We start from the raw sequence: 18696 nt of genomic DNA, 5'->3' as shown, positions 1-18696 counted from the left end.
GTGTGTTCTTGTGTGTGTGTGTTTTTTGTGTGTGTGTATGTGTGTTCTTGTGTGTGTGTATTCTTGTGTGTGCGTGCGTGTGCGTGCGTGCGTGCGTGTGTGTGTGTGTGTGTGTGTTCTTGTGTGTGTGTGTGTGTTCTTCTGTGGTGTTTGTTTGATATGTTACAATGAAATACTTTGAGATGTTTGAAAACTTTACATAAATATACTATATGCATGGTTTGGTTGTTGTTGTTGTTGTTTTTTACGTGAAGACAAGGGAAAAGTGTAGGTTGGAGGGAGGGAGGGAGGGAGGGAAGATACATTTCTATTGATATCTATTTTTCATTTTGTCTATTTTATGTTGTTTATTTTTGTTCTCACCAGTAAATAGTTGGTGTACCATTTGGTGCTGTTCATTGTTATATTTGCTGATTGATGCTTGTATGTGTGGTGTGTGTGTGTGTGTGCGCGCGCGCATGTATGTGTGCGTGGGTGCATGTTTCAGGAAAGAAAACGATGGGATGTGTTGCCCCCTTGAAGAAATCATATCTTCTGTGAGTATTATTTTGGAATTATACAGCCAATTATTATTTTTGTAGTTTGTTCTTTCTTTTTTTTTTAATGACAGTCTGTTGGATCAACTTCCATGGATTCATTTTGTAGGAGCATCCATATAACAACATATTATGAATTTCCTTTTTGATACTGGACAAGGTTTTAGCCCAGTCTCATGGATCTTCACATTTGATGATAGAGTCTTCCGTCGGACTGACGGATGAGTAGGCAGGCTGACTTATCTGTCGGTGTGTGTCCTCATATGGGAGAAGAGTCCGATTCTGGATGCGCAGCACTTCCCACAGGTGTTGCAAGGGAAACCGTCTCCAGAAGTTGAGCCCTGCTTCCTTCGCTCACGCTTCTCCTTAATGGCCAGCATTCTCTTGTTTTCAAACGTCTTTATGCCACTAGAGCACAGCATCCTCCAGCAAGAATGATCAAGGGCATCAGTTTCCCAGGAAGCAATTTCTATGTCACAGGCTTTGAGGTTTGTCCTTGAAGTGCTTGCAGGGTCTTCCAAGTTTGCAGTGGCCTTCCTTCAGCTGGCCATACAAAAGCATCTTCGGGATCCTGCTGTCTGTCATGCAGACAATGTGTCCTGTCCAGCATAGCTGGCACAGGATTAGCAGGCTTTTGATGCTGGGCAGGCCGCTCCTCTCTAGGACCTGGAGGTTGGAGACCCTGTCATGCCACTTTATGCTGAGGATCTTTCATAGGCATCTCTGGTGAAACTGCTCAAGTTGTTGAATGTGACGGCGATATGTCGTCCATGTTTCACAGCAGTACAACAAGGTGGTCAGCACAACAGCTCTGTAGGCTTTGATTTTTTGGTGCTGAGCCTGATGCCTTTGTTGTTCCACAGCCTGTTGTTGAGTCTGCCAAAAGCGGAGCTGGCCTTGGCGATGCACAGCGATCCTTGGCAATTCACATTTAACATATGTATAAACACCCAAATAATGGGCACAATTGTTGAATGGTAAAAGCATTGGGCTTTCAGTCTCAGGGTCTTGGGTTCAATCCAGATGTCATGCCTGGTGGATTAACTCATTTAGGACAAAAGGCCCCAATCGGTGCCCTACTGTTTACAACCCTTTCAGATGAAGGGCTCTAGTTCGGGCCGTAGATAGTTTAGAATTTTTGGAGTGGCATCTAATTTCCATAATGACATTATGAGCTAAGAATATTTTAACTGACCTTTCCACTCTCCACTGCATTGCAACCAATAAATGCAGCGTGTGTTGCTGTGCTCGCAAGCAGAGAGTTATTTTCACGGTGGCTGATTCACGTGAACAGTGCGCGTTAACAGAATTAGATGAAGGGGCCCTATCGTGGCTATATAATGATCTGAATTTAAACTTTTTCAAACTCTTTGTGCTTTCCTGGATTTGTTTGCAAGTCATCAGTTTGTGCAAATTTCAAACAAAAAATATGGATACTTTCTTCATCTCACTGTATGATAGCATAAGAAGGGAGGAAGCTTTTAATTTTGTCCCCAACTAACTCGTTATATTACTGATCAGTTTGGAAGTTTTCAGTTCATAAATTCTAACATTTGTTTTTGGCAGTTTTATTTCTTACCCAAACAAATAGGTTGTCTGTGGGGAAAGTCAGGGGAGCTGAATGGCAGTACTAAGTGAGTCAAGAGTGGGGGTTTTCATATTTCCTAGGTTAACATATGTGCAGATCTTCAAACGCTCTGATTCCCTCTCCTGTGTATACAAATGCAAAAGATCAAATCTGCACATCAAAGATCTGTAATCGGAGTCGGTGTTTGACAGGTTATTGAAACGCAAGCACACCCCAAAATACAGTGTACTGTATGGTGAGGTAGAATGGTCAAGCATGTAAAAGCCCATTGTCGATCCAAGTGGATGTGGGATTTGTAGCCCAGAAGCACAGAAAGAGAAGAAATCACCCTTACCAGCTGTTCTGAATGATGTTGTTCATCACTGTTTGTTGCAGCCGGTGATGGAAGGATACCGCAACAAGTCGGAGTTTTCCATTGGACGCAGTGAGGATGGAAGTGGTGAGTTGATTGGCTGTTTGCCCTTCGTTTTACGTTAGGGTGTGTGGTTGCTTGCCCTTTGTCTCATGTTGGGGTGTGCAGCATGCATTTAGCGCATGTTAAAGAACTCACGGCAACAAAAGGGTTTTCTCTGGCAAAATTTTGCAGAAAAAGTCCACTCATATATACCTTGTGTATGTGTGCACGTGACTGAAGCAGAACTGAATGACACGGGAAACGAATGACTACAGCTGTCAGTTGGCTGAAATGACTCTGTAAAGAGCTAAGAGTTTGGTCTCTGACTGAAGTTTCAGTTTTCAGTTTCAGTAGCTCAAGGAGGCGTCGCTGCATTCGGACAAATCCATATACGCTACACCACATCTGCCATGCAGATGCCTGACTTCTGACTGAAGATGGACATTGAATAAGCATCAATGTTAATGGTAATAGAAATAATGATAATGACAATAGTAACTAGTAGTAGTGGTAGTATCATCATTATTGTTATTAGAGTGGGGATGTAACTTGCGCAAGGCACTCTCCACTATAATCAGATTGTAGCCCAGATAGCCAGGACAGCAGTTACCTCTTCTGCTGTGCTGATGGTCACAGTCGGACACAACTGACAGCCATACAATAATAACAATAAGAAGAAGAAGAATCATAATGATAGCAATATTTGTAATAATGATAGACGGGCGCAATAGCCGAGTGGTTAAAGCGTTGGACTGTCAATCTGAGGGTCCCGGGTTCGAATCACGTTGACGGTGCCTGGTGGGTAAAGGGTGGAGATTTTTACGATCTCCCAGGTCAACATATGTGCAGACCTGCTAGTGCCTGAACCCCCTTCGTGTGTGTATGCAAGCAGAAGATCAAATACGCACGTTAAAGATCCTGTAATCCATGTCAGCGTTCGGTGGGTTATGGAAACAAGAACATACCCAGCATGTGGCTGCCTACATGGCGGGGTAAAAACGGTCATACATGTAAAAACCCACTCGTGTGCATACGAGTGAACGCAGAAGAAGAAGAAGTAATAATGATAGTGATGATGATGATAACAATAATAATGATGATAAAAAAAAAATATAATAAAAAAACAACAATAATAATGATAAGAAGAAGAAGAAGACTACTAACAGTAATTATGATAACAATCAAACAAGAGAAGCTCAGTGAGGTGACGGTGGCGTGTGCAGAGATAGTGGTGGGGTTCCGGTTTGGGTTGTACAAGGACGGGACGGATGGTGTGGGAAGTCCCTCTGAAATCTCCATCATCTCACCACATTCCAAAGTGGTGGTGGAGGTAGGTTTGTGTTCGTGTGTGTGTGTGTATGTTCGTGTGTTGTGTGTGGGTGTATGTTTGTATGTGTGTTTGGGTGTGTGTGTGTGTTTAGGTGTGTGCGTGTGTTTGGGTGTGTGTGTGTTTGGGTGGGTGAGTGTGTGTGTTTGGGTGCGTGTGTGTGTGTGTGTGTGTTTGGGTGCGTGTGTGCATGTGTATGTTTGTGTGTGTGTTTGGATGTGTGTGTGTGTGTATTTGGGTGTGCATGTGTCTTTGTGTGTCGGCTTGCATTAGTGGTTTGTGTATGGATGTGAGTATGAAAGTGTGAGGATGTATGTCTGTGTGTCTGTGTCTGTGTCTGTGTGCATGCACTTGTGCATGCAGCATGTGTTTGTGTATATGTGAGTGTGGGTGTTTGTGTGTGTGTGTAATTGTATTTATGCATGTGTGTGTAATTGTTTGTATGAACAGGTTATGTTCTCTGATTTTTCATGTCTTTTCATCATTGACTTACTTGTGTAAACAAAGTGAGTCTATGTTTTATTTTTTACTCACTTGTGTAAACAAAGTGAGTCTATGTTTTAACCGGGTGTTCGGTTGTCTGTGTGTGTGTGTTTGTCTGCGTGTCCATGGTAAACTTTAACATTGCCATTTTCTCTGGAAATACTTCGTCTGGCAATATCAAAATTGGCTTAAACATAGTATGAAAAAAAATCTTCACAGTCATACCAGTAACAGGTTGTAAGTCATCCCGAATCGAGTCATATTTCCGAATTATTAATGGTTTATTTCATTGAGATGTGTTCTGAAGAAGAAGATTCTGATTGGCTGGGCTGTGAGCCAGAATTGACAGAACTGAACTGAACTGATGGGTACTTGTGCTGCAGAGCTTTGAGAAGTACGTCCGCCAGAGTCTGTACCCCCCGTTCAACCACCGCACGCACTGCGGCCACTGGCGACAGCTGACCGTGCGAACAACACGGGGCGAAGGAGGCACGCTGGCTGTGGCTGAGTTTGTCGTCAACAACACCACGAAGGTAATGATTTGTCGTTAACACCACCAAGAAGGTATTGATTTGTCATCAACACCACCACAAAGGTAATGTGTGTTCATCACCATCACGAAGGTAATGATATGTTGTCAACACCACCACAGAGGTAATGATGTCTCGTCAGCACCACCACAGAGGTAATGATGTCTCGTCAACACCACCACAGAGGTAATGATGTCTCGTCAGCACCACCACAGAGGTAATGATGTCTCGTCAGCACCACCACAGAGGTAATGATGTCTCGTCAGCACCACCACAGGTAAAGAGGTAATGATGTCTCGTCAACACCACCACAGAGGTAATGATGTCTCATCAGCACCACCACAGAGGTAATGATGTCTCATCAGCACCACCACAGAGGTAATGATGTCTCGTCAGCACCACCACAGAGGTAATGATGTCTCGTCAGCACCACCACAGAGGTAATGATGTCTCGTCAGCACCACCACGGAGGTAAAGAGGTAATGATGTCTCGTCAGCACCACCACAGAGGTAAAGAGGTGATGATGTCTCATCAGCACCACAACAGAGGTAATGATGTCTCGTCAGCACCACCACAGAGGTAAAGAGGTAATGATGTCTCGTCAGCACCACCACAGAGGTAAAGAGGTAATGATGTCTCGTCAGCACCACCACAGAGGTAATGATGTCTCGTCAGCACCACCACAGAGGTAATGATGTCTCGTCAGCACCACCACAGAGGTAAAGGGGTAATGATGTCTCATCAACACCACCACAGAGGTAAAGAGGTAATGATGTCTCATCAGCACCACCACAGAGGTAAAGAGGTAATGATGTCTCATCAACACCACCACAGAGGTAAAGAGGTAATGATGTCTCGTCAGCACCACCACAGAGGTAATGATGTCTCGTCAGCACCACCACAGAGGTAATGATGTCTCGTCAGCACCACCACAGAGGTAATGATGTCTCGTCAACACCACCACAAAGGTAATGATATATCGTTAACCACACCACGAAGGTGATAATTTGCCGTGAACACCACCAGAAAGGTACTGAATGAGTGATACGGATACTTCTATAGCACCTGTCCTCAGTCAGAGACCAAGCCCTTAGCACTTTACAGACACGAAGTCATTTGTACAACAGGCTGCCTACCTGGGTAGAGGTGACTGACAGCTGTCTTTGGGCGCTCATCATTCGTTTCCTGTGTCATCCAGTCAGGCTTCATTTGTGTTAGTGATTTGTCATCTAAATCTTTCCTCAAAAAAAAAAGAAAAAAAAAAGTAGATGAAAAATTGTGGAAAGGTTTTGTTGATACTGTCTTTTTGTTGTTGTTGTTGAAATATTCAGTGTTTTGACATTTACAGTCAAAATTGTAAAATAACTGGGTAAAATTTTATCTGATTATGTACTTATTCATTTGTTCATTTGTTTCTTTCTGTCTTTCTTTATTAATTTTAATCAGGAATGAATAGAAGCAGAATGTTTTCTTTCTTTCTTTCTTTTTTTACCCGGGAACAGATGGAATTAGCATGTTTCTTTCTTTCTTTCCTTATTTATGTATTTATTTATTATTCATACACAGGAACAGATGGAAGCCGAAAAGGAATCCATCCACAAATACTTCACAGAAGGAGAAGGAAAGGCAGCCAGCGTGTCCACCTTCTTTTTCCGGCCCTGTTCCGCCAAGTGAGTCAGCTCAGTGTCAAACACATGCCTGTGGAGGATTTTGTTTGTTTGTTTGTTTGTTTGATCCTTTTGGTCTGATTTTACTTCAGTCCCTCTGGAATGGCAAAGTCATTGAAAATGTGTGTGTGTGTCGTGATTGCGGTGTGTTTGTTTGGTGTTACATCCAAGTGGAGTGATGGCCTGGAGGTAACGCGTCCGCCTAGGAAGCGAGAGAATCTGAGTGCGCTGGTTCGAATCATGGCTCGGCCAACGGTGTTTTCTCCCCCTCCACTAGACCTTGAGTGGGTGGTCTGGACGCAAGTCATTCAGATGAGACGATAAACCGAGGTCCCGTGTGCAGCATGCACTTAGCGCATGTAAAAGAACCCACGGCAACAAAAGGGTTGTTCCTGTCACAATTCTGTAGAAAAATCCACTTCGACAGGAAAAACAAATAAAACTGCAGGCAGGAAAAAATACAAAAAAATGAGTGGCGCTGTAGTGTAGCGACGTGCTCTCCCTGGGGAGAGCAGCCTGAATTTCACACAGAGAAATCTGTTGTGATAAGAAATCCAAATACAAATACAAACGTTCTCCAGCCAAAAGACAAATTTCTGTGAATTAACAAACAAGAAAGTTGTATCTTATCTTTATCTTGCATGGAAGAGCGTCAGGTAATGCAGATTTGTTGCTTTTATGGGGAAATACTCCTTTACTGGTTCAGTTGGATCCCCATTAAAAACTGATTAAAACATACAGGCAAATCTTTTTTTGTGTGTTTTCTGCAATAATTCCCTTTACTGTTCCTGCATTCTTAATGATTGTGTGGTTGTGAGCTTATTTTAGAAATGCAGATATACATTTTCCGAGCTGTTATATTACCAAGTATTTCTTTTTTCTTTTTTTCTTGTTGTCATTTCTGTACAATGCATGTTTTGTGTGTGTGTGTGTGTGTGTGTGTGTGTGTGTTCTTTTCTGTTTGTTTTTCTGTGAAATACAAATGTATGTGCACAACATATACTGATGCTTTACTGATTTTGTTTGTGCGTACTTGCAGATGCATGGTTGCAGTTCACATATATACACACACATGCATAGTGCATGTGCACACAAAAGACATGCACTCACCTATCATCAGTAGGTACTAAATATTAATAATGGATCTGTTAAAATTGTTTTGTTAAGAAAGTGATACGTTTGAACAAGTAACACACACACACAAAAAAACGTGTTAATGAAATAAATGGATAATCCATATTTTTAGTCAGTATGCAGACTTCTTTCATGGTCGAATGACATCATCAAAAAATGTGAAAAGTGAAATGTCTATTGCAGAACTAGCAACAGTACGTCAGAAGAGCCCTATGAACTTATCTATGGAGATGGGGTAAGACATACCTATTTTGCCTGTGATTTTTAATGTCAAATTGTTTCTGCATATATGCAAGAAGCGTGTGCCTATTGAAAAAGATACTCTCATATTGTTTAGCTGATGTTGTTTTGTATTGCACATAATTTGGTTATGGGTTGTTGTTGTTTTTTTTTAATTGTTCCCTTGAAACAAAATGCTTACAATTAAAAAGGGAAAAAAGGAAAATCATGTGAATGTTGTGGTAAAGTAACGAGAAGTTTCCTCTTCAGTTTTTTGTTGTTGTTTTTTTGTCGGTACTTGCTGTGACACAATCTGATGCGTTGTGTTTAGCTTACTCATAAAAACTGTTAACACACCTGACAAAAGGGTTGTCTTGCACTAAAAAAAAAAGAATTGCAGTCCAACACAGGGTAAAAGAGGTAAAACTCGACACAAAAGTTAGGAGCAGAACACTCAGCCTGTAAAGTGTGTGGCCTTGACCTACCTTATCTCCCTGCCAGAATTCTGTAGGAAAATCCTCTTTGATAGGAAAACAAAAGAAAGAAAAAAAAGGGGGTTGTGGCACTAAACTGTAGCGACACATTCTCTTGGTGGGGAGAGCAACCCGATTTTCATGCAGAGAAACCTGTTGTGACAAAGAGCAGCACAGTACACTACAATACACTACTCTACAATACATCATCATCATCATCATCATGGCCTGGCTTCGCTGACGAAGATCTAGGAAGGGCGTTGTCCATGTCTGATGCAGGCACGCTCATGGCTGACAAGGCCAATGCGGGAAAAGCAGAGTCGGCCGCAGCGGTTGCATGGGAAAGTCTGGTCTGGGTTCGCGGCTGCAGCGTCGTGGTTCTTCCTCCTTCTGCATTTGTCCTCAAGGCTGGCCCTGCGGTTGTTTTCGAAGGAGGAGACAGCTTGGTGGATGGTGCGTCGCCAGGTCTCTCGATCAGCGGCTACTGCGGACCACTGGCGATGGTCAGTGTGACAGGCACCGAGAGCTTTCTTCAAGGAGTCTTTGTATCTCTTCTTGGGTGCTCCTCTGTCACGGTGGCCAGTGGACAGTTCGCCATACAGCGCGATCTTGGGCAGGCGGTGGTCCTCCATCCTGGACACGTGCCCTGCCCAACGTAGCTGGGTCTTTAGCAGCACTGCCTCGATGCTGATAGTCTTTGCCTGCTCCAGGACCTCGACATTTGTGATGTAGTCACTCCAGTGGATGCTGAGGATGGTGCGAAGGCAGCGCTGGTGAAAGCGATCAAGCAGTCGTATGTGGTGCCGGTAGGTGACCCAGGTTTCGGAGCCATACAACAGGGTGGGCAGTACAACAGCTCTGTACACGCTGATCTTTGTGTCTTTCTTCAGGTGTTTGTTGTTCCATACTCTCTTGTACAGCCTGCCGAATGCGCTGTTTGCCTTTGCAAGTCTGTTGTCGATCTCCTTGTCGATCTTGGCGTCAGACGAGATGGTGCAGCCTAGGTAGCTGAACTGGTGGACCGACTTCAGCTCTGTCTCACCGATGTTGATGTGAGGAGCGTGGAATTCTTCCCGTGGGGCAGGCTGGTGGAGAACTTCCGTCTTTTTCAGACTGACTTCTAGGCCGAAGAGCTGCGCAGCCTCTGCGAAGCAGGACGTTATACGCTGCAGGGCCGCTTCTGTATGGGCGACGAGGGCAGCATCGTCGGCAAACAGAAGCTCTCTGATGAGTTGCTCCAGTGTCTTGGTGTGGGCCTGTAGCCGCCTCAGGTTGAATAGGCTGCCATCAGTGCGGTATCTGATGAAGATACCGTCGTCGTCGCCAAGATCTTCAGTGGCCTGTTGGAGCATCATGCTGAAGAAGATCGTGAAGAGGGTCGGCGCGAGGACACAACCTTGTTTCACTCCATTTCCAATTGGGAAGGGCTCCGAAAGGTCGTTGCTGTGTCTGACCTGTCCACGCTGTTCCTCATGTAGTTGGATGACCATGCTGAGGAATTTTGGGGGGCATCCTAGACGTTTCATGATCTCCCACAGACCTTTTCTGCTCACGGTGTCGAAAGCTTTCGTGAGATCGACGAATGTCGCATACAGTCCTTTGTTCTGTTCCCGACATTTTTCTTGTAGCTGTCTGAGAACGAAGACCATGTCAGTGGTGCCTCTGTTGGCTCTAAAGCCACACTGACTCTCTGGGAGATGTTCTTCGGCGATAGTAGGCACCAGCCGATTTAGGAGGACTCTGGCGAGGATCTTGCCTGCGATGGAGAGCAGAGTTATCCCCCTGTAGTTGGAGCAGTCCGACTTTTCTCCCTTGTTTTTATACAGGGTGATGATGACTGCGTCACGGAGGTCCTGTGGTAGTTTGCCTTGCTCCCAGCAGCAGACAAAGAGGTTGTGGAGTTTGGAGTGTAGTGCTGAGCCTCCATTCTTCCACACCTCCGGCGGAATTCCGTCAACCCCTGCTGCCTTGCCACATTTCAGCTGTTCAATGGCCTTGACAGTCTCTTCTAGGGTTGGTAGCTCGTCCAGTTGTAATTTCACTGGCTGTTGTGGGATGCGGAGAATTGCCGAGTCTTGAACCGTGCGGTTGGCGCTGAAGAGGGCCTGGAAATGTTCCGACCACCTGTTCAGGATCGACGTCTTGTCTGTGAAGAGCGCCTGGCCGTCTGCGCTGCGCAAAGAACTCTGGACCTGGTATGAGGGACCGTATACCGCCTTCAAGGCTTCGTATAAGCCCCGGTAGTCACCAGTGTCTGCACAAAGCTGAGCCCTCTCTGCCAGGTTGGTCCACCACCCATTTTGAATCTCACGAAGCTTGCGCTGGAGGTTGCTGCATATGAGCCGGAAGGTTGCTTTCTTCACCGGACAAGACGGTTGTGCAAGGTGAGCCTGGTGGGCTGATCTCTTCTTCGCCAGCAATTCTTGGATCTCCTGGTTGTTTTCGTCAAACCAGTCCTTGTTCTTTTTCGATGAGAACCCTAGGACTTCTTCAGAGGACTGCAGGATGGCTGATTTCAGCTGTGCCCATAGTGCTTCTGGAGAGGGGTCTGTGGGGCAACTGGGGTCTTCAAGTTTGTCCTGAAGCTTCGCCTGGAATTCAGCTTTCACTTCAGCTGACTGAAAGTTGCCGACCTGGAATTTCTTCCTAGGAGCTCCTCCTTTCTTTGGTTTGGGCTTGAAGTGGAGCCTGAGCTTGCTGCGGACGAGGCGGTGGTCAGTATGACACTCCGCGCTGGGCATCACTCGGGTGTGTAGGACGTCTCGTACGTCTCTCTGGCGCATCAGGATGTAATCAATGAGGTGCCAATGTTTGGACCGAGGATGCATCCACGTTGTCTTCAGGCTGTCCTTCTGCTGGAAAATGGTGTTGGTGATGGTAAATTGCTGTTCTGCACAGAACTCGAGAAGAAGGCGCCCATTGTCGTTGCAATTACCAACGCCATGCTTGCCAAGGACTCCTTTCCAGGCTTCTGAATCTTGGCCAACTCTGGCATTGAAGTCGCCAAGGATGATGACCTTGTCGTCAGCAGGGGTGTTCTGAACGAGGTTGCGCAGATCAGTGTAAAACTTGACCTTTTCTGTGGGGTCCGCTTGGAGGGTTGGAGCGTACACGCTGAACAGAGTGGCATGCTGTTTGTTCCGTAGTGGGAGGCGCATGGACATAATTCGGTCTGAGTGTCCTGTTGGCAGGTTTTCAAGCTTGGAGGCAATGGTGCTCCTGACCATAAAGCCTACGCCATAAAGGCGTCTCTCGGTCTCTGGCTTGCCTGACCAGTAGAGGGTGTACCCAGCGCCGTGTTCCTGGAGGCTGCCTTCCCCTGCAAAGCGGACTTCGCTGACGGCAGCAATGTCAATGTTCAGTCTCTGAAGTTTGTGTGCGACTAGAGCGGAACGCCTTTCTGGGTGGTTGCTGTCTGCAGAGTCATGCATGGTTCTGATGTTCCAGCATGCTACCTTTAGTCCTTTTGCACCTAATTGTGAGGCAGGTGCCGGCCTTTTCTTCTCTATTGTTGTTTGACCGCATTTGGAGATGCCCGTTGACCGCGGCTAGCCAACTGGGGGGTATGGAGATGAGCATTTGTTTGGACCACCTTTTCTAGGCCCCTCTCTGTGTGGAGCAAGCAGTGCTGTCCCTAGAAAAGGCTGCTTGGTCGTTCAGGGTGCTGCCGAGTGATGCTGTCACCTCCGGGTCAACAATCAGGCGACCAATATCCTGAACCGCCTGCATGCAGGATTGGAACTGCGGCTTCCAGTGACATCTTCCACCTGCCGTTTTCGCCCCTTTCCCATCGCTGCAGGACTTGGAATAGTTGGTGGCGCGGACGTGGACATGTCCTTCAAGCCTGCGCAATGGAATTTTTAGGTGGAGTGCAGTGTGCGCAGTACTGGCCCCACCCTTTACACCCGTGGTTCATCTGCCATAGCCTAGCAAGCTGGGACGGTGACAGTGAGGTCCTCAGGTCGTAGGTTTTATATCAGACTGTCCTTGTCCTAGCCTCTGGCTCAAAAACCTTCCTCGGAGGCACGGGGGCGCGGCTACTGAAAGTCGGGACATGGCCATGGACCCAGGGTCAATGCATGTCGAGACTGTCCTGCATTCCTTAGCACTTCATGGGTTTTACTTCAGACTTTTCCTTGTCTTAGATGGACTGCCTTCCCAGGCTGTCGAGCTCCATCTGCCCACATGTGACAGGTAGCACAGGGTTACATGGTACCTGTGGCAGGTAGAGACCTGACCTACAATACAATACAATACAATGCAATACAATACAATACAATACAATACAGTACAATACAATACAATACACTACAATACAATACAATGCAATACAATACAATACAATACAATACAATACAATACAATACAGTACAATGAAATACAATATAAGCTGTATTTTCTCTGTAGCCCCATTCTGCAAAATGCATGTGTCAGCTCCCTTCTTCTACAGTGGCCTGTGTTGTTTGTTTCCAGCACATTTACGAAACCATGCTGGATATGAAGTTCAGAATTTCTCACAGCGCATTCTTTCAAGGTCAGTTTTCCTTGTATTGCATTCTTCTTTACTTCATTTTAGTCTATGTTTGATTGTGTGTGTGTTTGTGTGTGTGTGTGTGTGTGTGTGAGTGTGTGCATGTGTGTGTGTGTGTGTTTAAAAGAGATAATGTGGATATGTGAAGGATGTCGGACAGCTGGTTTCATTAAAACTTTCATACACACTTGACAATTTCCTGCACAGTTGACAGACATTCATTTCTATTTTCAGTGAACACAGCAGCTGCCGAAGTGCTGTACAAGTGCATAGCTGATTGGTGCAGTGCCTCACCAACCACAACCATTCTGGACATTTGCTGCGGGACTGGTACTATTGGGCAGTCCATGGCTAAGGTTTGTTGCTTCTAGTTTGATGATCAGTATGAATCACACACACAAGTCAATTGTGGAACAGAGACTATAGTGTGAAATGTGAAAAAGCACCATCACAGGAAGAAAATGAAGCTATGATAAAAGTATAGGTGAGAAATTAATCAGGAATTTTGTTATTCTTCCGGTTCAAAGAGCAGCTTATTGCTTATTTGTGATGATGTATTTGTTGTGTGTTTCAGAATTTGTGTTATACTTCAAGTTCAAATTTGTTTTTCTTTGTTTGTTTGTTGTTGTTTTGTTTTTCTTTTCTTTTTTTCATCTTGTGTGTGTGTGTGTTTTGCCCAGGGATTGAGGATGTTTTCTGTATTTTGATAATTGGGATGGTGCTGCTGCTATGCCATTTGGTTTTGGGACTATTTGACATGACTACTCGCATGATATACCCAGGCAACAACCAGGATGTACTCGCATGATATACCCAGGTGTCAACCAGGATGTACTCGCATGATATACCCAGGCATCAGGATGTACTCCCATGATATACCCAGGCATCAACCAGGATGTACTCACATGATACACCCAGACATTAACCAGGATGTACTCACATGATATACCCAGGCGTCAACCAGGATGTACTCACATGATATACCCAGGCATCAACCAGGATGTACTCACATGATATACCCAGGCATCAACCAGGATGTACTCACATGATATACCCAGGCATCAACCAGGATGTACTCACATGATATACCCAGGCAACAACCAGGATGTACTCACATGATATACCCAGGCGTCAACCAGGATGTACTCACATGATATACCCAGGCGTCAACCAGGCTGAGAGATACAGACACTTGAAGAGTTGGCAGTGAAATTTGGGCAACACTTCCAAAGACTCATCCTTGAAGTTGATTTACTTTAACTGTGGCTGTTGTCCCATTTGTCAGCTGTTGGGAGGAGCTAGCCACAGTCTGAAAAAAATCCAGTTCTAATGAGGCTCGAACCTGCTTCCTCCTAGTTGTCAGTCCAAGATGTTAACCGCTTCACGTTGACAGATGGTGCTTAGTTTGTTTTGTTTTTTTAGTGTGGTAGTACATTTTGGTGTGTGTGAAATGTAGTGAAGATATGTGTTGGCTGTCCTGTGCATTTTGGTGTGTGTGAAATGTAGTAATGTAGTGAAGGTGTTGGCTGTCCTGTGCATTTTGGTGTGTGTGTAATGTAGTGAAGGTGTTGGCTGTCCTGTGCATTTTGGTGTGTGTGTAATGTAGTGAAGATATGTGTTGGCTGTCCTGTGCATTTTGGTGTGTGTGTAATGTAGTGAAGGTATGCGTTGGCTGTCCTGTGCATTTTGGTGTGTGTGTAATGTAGTGAAGATGTGTGTTGGCTGTCCTGTGCATTTTGGTGTGTGTGTAATGTAGTGAAGGTATGCGTTGGCTGTCCTGTGCATTTTGGTGTGTGTGTAATGTAGTGAAGGTGTTGGCTGTCCTGTGCATTTTGGTGTGTGTGTAATGTAGTGAAGATATGTGTTGGCTGTCCTGTGCATTTTGGTGTGTGTGTAATGTAGTGAAGGTGTTGGCTGTCCTGTGCATTTTGGTGTGTGTGTAATGTAGTGAAGATATGTGTTGGCTGTCCTGTGCATTTTGGTGTGTGTGTGAAATGTAGTGAAGGTATGTGTTGGCTGTCCTATGCATTTTGGTGTGTGTGAAATGTAGTGAAGATATGTGTTGGCTGTCCTGTGCATTTTGGTGTGTGTGTAATGTAATGAAGGTATGCGTTGGCTGTCCTGTGCATTTTGGTGTGTGTGTGTAATGTAGTGAAGTTATGTGTTGGCTGTCCTGTGCATTTTGGTGTGTGTGTAATGTAGTGAAGATATGCGTTGGCTGTCCTGTGCATTTTGGTGTGTGTGTGTAATGTAGTGAAGATATGTGTTGGCTGTCCTGTGCATTTTGGTGTGTGTGTAATGTAGTGAAGGTGTTGGCTGTACTGTGCAGAAGGTGGCCAAAGTGATTGGCGTTGAAATGTGCAAGGAGGCCATAGAGGATGCCAAAGTCAACGCCACGCTAAATGGTGAGGTTGGCTTGAACTTTGACTTGTGAACAAACACCACCACCACCACAACAACAACAATCCACAGCTGTACCAATCCGCTTTGACAGATACTAAACAGAGCACACACCTGACCTTTACGTAAACCCAAATCACTGCTCGGGCCTTGAGAGCCTACACTTGGTTCATGTGAAACATTGACATATAATGAAATAAGAAACAGATAAGTGAATACATTATCATGGATGCAACTCTTCCAGCTTGGGTTAGAAATGCGTTGTCAGATTTACATATAAAAATGGAGTGTCCCGTTTTCTTGAGAGGGGTGTGGCGGCAATGGGCATTTCTATATCGTTTGCCCATGACCTGTCAAAAATGAAGATGGAATGCTCTTTCAAAAGCATCGTTTGTTGACCCTTTGCACACATGCAATATGAAATGTAGTAAAACGAGAGATAAAAGAGTGAACGATTGTGTGTGTTGAAACAAATGTAACAACATGAATGTGATCGATGTGTTCAGAGGTGACCAACGTCCACTACCACTGCGCCAAGGTGGAACACGTCATATCGGACATCATTCGCAGCGTCTCTGGTGATTGTGTCGCCATCTTGGACCCTCCCAGGGGTGGTCTTCGTGAGTATCACAAGTGTTAAAAGTTAAAGGTTAAAGGTCACTGTTCCATCGGGGCAGTGAAATTATATTCACTGTGACAAGGGCACTGCTAAGGAAGGCGGGGCCCAATCCTCTTCTTTTGCTGTTTTGGCCTTCCCCAGTTGAAGTCAGGTAGCCATTCACACCTGGTGAAGTGATGACAATAGGAGTTTCTTCTTCTTCTTCTGCGTTCACTCGTATGCACACGAGTGGGCTTTTACGTGTATGACCGTTTTTACCCCGCCATGTAGGCAGCCATACTCCGTTTTCGGGGGTGTGCATGCTGGGTATGTTCTTGTTTCCATAACCCACCAAACGCTGACATGGATTACAGGATCTTTAACGTGCGTATTTGATCTTCTGCTTGCATATACGCACGAAAGGGGTTCAGGCACTAGCAGGTCTGCACATATGTTGACCTGGGAGATCGTAAAAATCTCCACCCTTTACCCACCAGGCGCCGTCACCGTGATTCGAACCCGGGACCCTCAGATTGACAGTCCAACGCTTTAACCACTCGGCTATTGCGCCCGTCGACAATAGGAGCAAAGTGTCTTTGCCAAGGACACAACACCATGCTGAAACGGGGCCTCGAACCCTGATCACTGGTGAACACTGGATCAGAAGTCCAGCAGATAACCGATTCTGACACATCTCCCCCAAGTATCACAGACACCCACTAACAGACAAGGGTATAACAAGCAGTGCGACTTCTGAAAGAATGAGATGGATTCTGTACAATGGTACAGTAGGCGCTGTAATTTCTCTTAAATGTTTTAGAGTGATTTAGAGCATGTTTTACAGAAAAAATATGAAAATTACTCAAAGAATTAGTGCGATCAAGGAAATGATGAAAAACAGATGAAATATTCTATTATATCATTCTTTTATTAAAATATTTTGTTTATCATGAGTGCACAGCGGATTTCCTTTTTTGAGAGGGTTTGGGGGGTGGGTGAAGGGGATATTTTCTCCCCCTACACTAGACCTTGAGTGGTGGTCTGGACGCTAGTCATTAGGATGAGATGATAAACTGAGGCCCCGTGTGCAGCATGCACTTATCGCACGTGAAAGAACCCACGGCAACAAAACAGTTGCTCCTGGCAAAATTCTGTAGAAAAATCCACTTCGATAGGAAAAACAAATAAAACTGCACACAGGAAAAAATACAAAAAAAATGGTGTAGCGCTGTAGTATAGCAACGCGCTCACCCTATGGAAAGCAGCCCGAATTTCACACAGAGAAATCTGTTGTGATAAAAAGAGAAATACAAATACAAATAAAGTCGAAAGATACATACATTTGCTGGAAATGATATTCATAGTATTCACTATAATAGTATAAAAAAAACAAACGAACGTTGCATGAATGAGCACAATCTGAAAGCCACCCCTGACAACACAGTAAACAACACAAAATGACTCACAAACTGACAGAACACTGTGTCTTAAACCTGATACGTCTCTTTCCAGACCCAAGTGTGATCAAGTCATTACGGACGTGTCACGGCCTCAACCGAATTGTATATGCTGCCTGCAATCCTACCGGAGCGAAGCAAAACTTCATTGAGTATGTGCTGTTCTTTGAAAGTGTTCTCCCTTTGTGCTTGTCTGATCCTGTGACATTTAGTATGTGCTGTTCTTTGAAAGTGTTCTCCCTTTGTGCTTGATTCAGTGACATTGAGTATGTGCTGTTCTTTGAAAGTGTTCTCCCTCTCCCTTTGTGTTTGTCTGACTCAGTGACATTGAGTATGTGTTCTTTGAAAGTGTTCTCCCTTTGTGCTTGTCTGAACCTGTGACATTGAGTATGTGTTGTTCTTTGAAAGTGTTCTCCCTTTGTTTGATTCAGTGACATTGAGCATGTGCTGTTCTTTGAAAGTGTTCTCCCTTTGTGCTTGTCTGATTCAGTGACATTGAGTATGTGCTGTTCTTTGAAAGCGTTCTCCCGTTGTGCTTGATTCAGTGACATTGAGTATGTGCTGTTCTTTGAAAGTGTTCTCCCTTTGTGCTTGTCTGATTCAGTGACATTGAGTATGTGCTTTTCATTGAAAGTGTTCTCCCTTTGTGTTTGATCTTTTGATATTGAGTATGTGCTGTTCAAAAGTGTCTTCCGTTTGTGTTTGACTCAGTGACATTGAGTATGTACTGTTCCTCGAAAGCGTTCTCCCTTTGTGCTTGTCTGATCCAATGACATTGAGTGTGTACTCTTCTTTGAAAGTGTCTTTGTATATGTCTATGTCAGTGTATATATATACATATATGTATGTATGTATATTTTTATTTTGTGAACAGCCTGTGTCGCCCAAAGTCCCGGAAGACCCGAGGGGAGCCCTTCAAGGTGGTGCGAGCGGTCCCCATGGACATGTTCCCCTCCACCTCCCACTTTGAACTGTTGGTGCTCTTTGAGCGCCAGCCCTCTGAGGCCAGCAGCAATGACTCTGACTGACTCCACAGTCCATCCACTCTGCTGCAGAAAGTGCTCTCCGCTAAAGACATACAGGACAGGGTCTCTGGATCAGAGTGTGTGGGGGTGGGGGGGTTGTTTGTGTGTGTGTGTGTGTGTGTGTGTGTAAAAAAGAGATAAAGGGAATTCTTCTTTTCCACATTTGTTCCTTGAAATCGTCAGAGTGTGTGTGTGTGTGTACATGTGTGTGTGTGTGTGTGTGTGCGCGCATGTGTGTGTACGTGTGTAAAAAAGAGATAAGGGAATTCTTTTCCACATCTGTTCTTTGAAATCGTCAGTGTGTGTGTGTGTGTGTGTGTGCACTTGTGCACG

At 44.9% G+C, this 18696-nt stretch overlaps 1 protein-coding gene across 2 annotated transcripts in view; it reads left to right on the top strand.

The window, feature by feature from the left end:
• LOC143288552 (tRNA (uracil-5-)-methyltransferase homolog A-like) overlaps positions 1–18485 on the top strand; it is a 29626-nt gene extending 11141 nt beyond the window's left edge. For both annotated transcript variants that reach the window (XM_076597146.1, XM_076597145.1), the window contains exons 8-19: positions 488–536; positions 2500–2563; positions 3742–3848; positions 4712–4861; positions 6426–6529; positions 7844–7895; positions 12826–12886; positions 13118–13239; positions 15213–15288; positions 15790–15903; positions 17394–17490; positions 18213–18485. In XM_076597146.1, coding sequence (XP_076453261.1) covers positions 488–536; positions 2500–2563; positions 3742–3848; positions 4712–4861; positions 6426–6529; positions 7844–7895; positions 12826–12886; positions 13118–13239; positions 15213–15288; positions 15790–15903; positions 17394–17490; positions 18213–18366 — 1150 coding nt within the window. In that variant the 3' untranslated portion in view covers positions 18367–18485. The remainder of the gene's footprint in view (positions 1–487; positions 537–2499; positions 2564–3741; positions 3849–4711; positions 4862–6425; positions 6530–7843; positions 7896–12825; positions 12887–13117; positions 13240–15212; positions 15289–15789; positions 15904–17393; positions 17491–18212) is intronic.
• Positions 18486–18696: the final 211 nt, after the last annotated feature.

Source organism: Babylonia areolata, chromosome 12, assembly GCF_041734735.1.
Source record: "Babylonia areolata isolate BAREFJ2019XMU chromosome 12, ASM4173473v1, whole genome shotgun sequence".
NCBI classification, from domain to species: domain Eukaryota; kingdom Metazoa; phylum Mollusca; class Gastropoda; order Neogastropoda; family Buccinidae; genus Babylonia; species Babylonia areolata.
Note: the sequence above shows the minus strand (reverse complement) of the source record. Positions and strands in the feature narration are given on the sequence as shown.